This window comes from Lactuca saligna, chromosome 8, assembly GCF_052625555.1.
Source record: "Lactuca saligna cultivar CGN05327 chromosome 8, ASM5262555v1, whole genome shotgun sequence".
NCBI classification, from domain to species: domain Eukaryota; kingdom Viridiplantae; phylum Streptophyta; class Magnoliopsida; order Asterales; family Asteraceae; genus Lactuca; species Lactuca saligna.
In genome coordinates, this window is record NC_136424.1 from 282,819,175 (window position 1) to 282,823,200 (window position 4,026).

General features: G+C 34.3%; 1 protein-coding gene across 1 annotated transcript; it reads right to left on the minus strand.

The window, feature by feature from the left end:
* Positions 1–287: 287 nt before the first annotated feature.
* LOC145008582 (GATA transcription factor 15-like) lies at positions 288–1,358 on the minus strand. The gene is made up of 3 exons (XM_078967172.1): positions 1,121–1,358; positions 883–1,038; positions 288–766 (listed from the first exon to the last, which is right to left on the minus strand). Exons 1-3 carry the CDS (start codon positions 1,136–1,138, stop codon positions 482–484), a joined length of 459 nt encoding a protein of 152 aa, XP_078823298.1. The 5' UTR covers positions 1,139–1,358; the 3' UTR covers positions 288–481.
* Between the last annotated feature and the right edge of the window lie 2,668 nt (positions 1,359–4,026).

Sequence of the window (4,026 nt, forward strand, 5' to 3'; positions counted from 1 at the left end):
TTTTTAAAGACATTAAAATAGCAAAAAGCAAACATCATGTTGAAATTTGGAAGTGCTCTATGTTTTTTTGTGTTCTCGTCGATGTATTGTCAATTAGGTACTATGAAACTTTTTGTGTTTTCTCACCGATCTAAAGTCGAATAGGCGTACTACCAACTTTATTGTCTTTTGTCGATAGTTGATGATACGCTGCCAAAATCGGCTTAAAATCTATCTTTCTAAACTTTTCTTTTGTAATATTTAAAGATAAAACAAACAAAAACAAAAAGCGAATGCGAGGGGATGTATTTGACTTGATAAAGCATTTGTCAACTGGATTGCAATGAAAATAATCAACATTTAAAGATAAGTTAAAGGTACAAATTAGTTAACAAATAACAAGAAGGAAAATTTTGCACCTTCTTAATTAGGGTTAGGCATGTAACAGGGAGATTAGTTAGGGTTCTTCAACTTCACCCAAATTTCAATTTCCAAAAATCAATCACGAGTAGAGAGATCCACCACATGAGATAGCCATCAACAGTATCGCAGCCTGTTCTTCTTCCCGAAGCTTGTTCCACCATGGCTTCCCTCTTTCATACGATGATCTCATCCTCTTCTGCTGCTTTTGTTGTTGTTTTCGATTAATTACCATCAATCGGACTTTCAACTTCAAATCTTCGTTTCGTTTGGCACCTTTCGATGTACTTCTTCCGCTTTTATCAAATCCACTCATTTGCGTCCTCCTCTTTTTGTTGTATTTGATACCGCAGGCATTGCATAGCGACTTCACACAAAATCATCAAAAATAAGTAATCAATAATCACAATGTATCAAATCATTACAATAGATCAGTCATCAGTCATGTCATTCAAACTCCGAATCAAAAGAACTCAATCCTACCTTTGGACCAGAAGGTCCGCCTCTCCAGAGAGGTGTTCTAGTAGTTTGACAATCGGTGCAGCATTTCTCCTGATTTGACGATGCTAAGAGACCGCAGCCGCTACCCTCGGTTATTACTTGTTCTTCGTGTTCTGCTACTGCTGAAATAAATGATCTCTGCGAAAGAGTTGGAGTTGAATGGGTTCGAATTCAGAGAAAATAAATAAGTATTGTTTAAAAGAAGGGTAAAACGAGATACCTTATCATTCAGATCCATAATGACGATGATGATTCCACCGAATACGAATCAAAATCTGTGAGCGTGATAACGGCGAGCATAGATATGATAGAGGGGTTGGGGATCAGATATTCATGGCTGTTGCTTGTATTATATTTGCAGCCTTTGAGTGTTATGACTTTGACTGGACAGACGGAAATTTAAAAGAAAAAGATTTGAAAAATATAATTTGGGGAAGAGAGACTGCGTGGGTGGCGCTGGTCGGCGGGACACAAAACCCTAACCACCTCTACATTTATGGCTTATTTACTAGTGTACCCCTCTTACTCTTTAGTCATTGTTATTGGTAACTGCGTCCTTGGGGTGCCAATGGTGAGATCGTTATTATTAAAAAAAAATAAAAGAAATAGCAGTTAGTTATGTACATAATTTGACATTTCATTGGTGAAGTAGTTACTTTTAATTGTCAAAAAAAAAAAATCAACAAAAATCAAAAGATTAAAATTTTATCATAAATTCGACTCAATTTAAGATCTAAATCTAAAAAACCAAATATGTTTCTAATATAAGTTCACACAAAAGTTATAGATTTTTATAAAACTTACCAAAAAGATCAAACCATAACAAACCTAATAACAATCTCAATAGATTGTCGGTATTATTCGTTTTTTTCTGAAAACCATTTTATTGTTTTGAATCATGATATCTTGTTGAGTTGTTGATAGTGAATTTTTCCTCTTCTAAATCCTCTAAGTGACTCTATGAATATAGATTAGTATCTCGTATATCTTTAAATTTTATATATGTTACATGCTCATTTATATCTAAATGATTTATTTATGAATTTAAATTTAAGTTAATGAATAATAAGGTAGAGAAAGTCTAAACAATATTTTTGGCTTGTCCGTTTGTATAAATATAGTGTCTTGTAAATTGTGTTTATCACTTTATCATCATGTTTTATTGTTTTAGTTTTTTAATGTTTAGTACAGAGAGGTTAGAGTAGGATATTAGTGGATTTTAAGATGGTGGAGGGAGAGGGTTTTCCATCTTTTGGCTCACAATATTAATATAATATAATATATATAATAGTTAGAAAGATTAGAAAACATTAAGTATTTTAAATAGTAACTTTTAAATAAATATCAGAAATATATATTGCTAAGCTACTGATATTGATTTTTTTACTTAAAAATGATGCCTCTAACTAGAATTTTTGAATCAGGTTGTTTTAAACATTAAAGAAAACAAAAAGAACAATGTATTCATAGTCAAAGAGGGTCTATTAATCGATTTGTCGCAAAACAAAAGTCAAAATACCACCGTTATGAATAATCATTTGTGGAAGAACATAAAGAAGATGCTGAATTTTGTGTGCCAAAAATTCATGATGTTGTCGAAAAACCTAGAGAATAAGTGAATTGTAATTGTTTGATGACTTGTGTAGATAAAGACATAGTCACCTTGAATGACAATAATACTGACAAAGAATATATTCTAGGAACGTCTATGATCCTAGAAACTGGACCATCCAATGAGTGATGACATGATGTTATGGTAGTAAATTTACAAGATGCTTGTTAGCAACTTTGAGTTTTGAAGTTAGTGGAAACAAATTTACTTAATAATATTATATAATTTAAAATAGAAAAATAATTAGTGGTGTGTGAAATTGTGAATAGGGGAATAAGCAGATAATAAAGCTAAAAGTAAAAAGGGTTAGAGATAAACATATATGTAATGTACGGGTACACAAATAATAATTATTAATGTGTAAAACTGTGAACGGAAGGAATAGGTACATAATAAATCTAAAAGTAAAGAGCGTTAAAGATAAACATATATGTAATGTACAGGTACACAAATATGTAATAGATGTTAGCAATAAACTAATACAAAAGAAAAACTATTGAATCAAATAACTCCCCTAATTCTCAATTGAAAACTGTTGTGATGTATGATCTAAGCTTAACGTCGTCTCGTGGTGGATCCGTCTGAGTTAAGCCCTGTAATCATAGCAATGAAGGAGAGGAGTCACTTGATGCTCAGGAGGTGGTCCTAGGACAAAGCTCCAAAGTTCTAGTTAGTCTGAGTGTGTATGTGAGAATGTAGAGATTAGTGTTTTTTTCTGTAAGCAAGGAATCCCCTCTTATGAGGGGGGAAGGATTCTTTTTATACTTGTCCTTTGTTGAGCATGGTCCCAACGGTTTCCTTTGTCCCGTCTGGGCCGAAAGGACATCGAGGAATCCCATTGGTGGATCACAAATAGTAATAATCTTCGTTGCTATTGGTGCAAAGGGAATCAAGCGTAATGCTCTAAGAATTCCATTTGTCATCATGGGGAGCAGCCAATTGTGTTTTGGCTTATTATTAACTGGAGATTATCATCTGGAGTTAGATATGGGTGTGAGAATGGCTATCACCAGAGCCCTAGCGAGTCCACAATGACAAGGGCTCGGGTCTCGCACTAGGCTTATTAGTGATTGTTAGCTAGGTCCTCCTAAAGATAGAATTTTTGTTATTTTTAACGTATTCCTAGAGGGATATGTTAACAAGTCTCTAGGCTAGCAAGCATGTGCTTTGGAACAACGTAGCTGATTCGTTCTAGCCTTGATCAGGATAGATGTTCGACGGAGATGGTTTGGACGTTCGACTAATGTGACGGAGCCATCAGCACTGACAGTTTCATCATGGAGGTGGTTCGATATTCCTGCTCTTCATTTAAACCCATCTCATCAAGAGCAATTTTCTTTTGCCCTTTTTTTTCTCAACTGCTTCTGATATTTCTTTGCTCTCTCTTTCTTCTCTTTTGTGTTTGCCCTAAAACAACAATGGAGATTGATCGATCTGGAATCAAGCTGACTTTGGAGGAGTTTGAGTCTTGGCAGCTCCGCTTTGGATTCATGCTAGAGCATGGATTGTAGTTT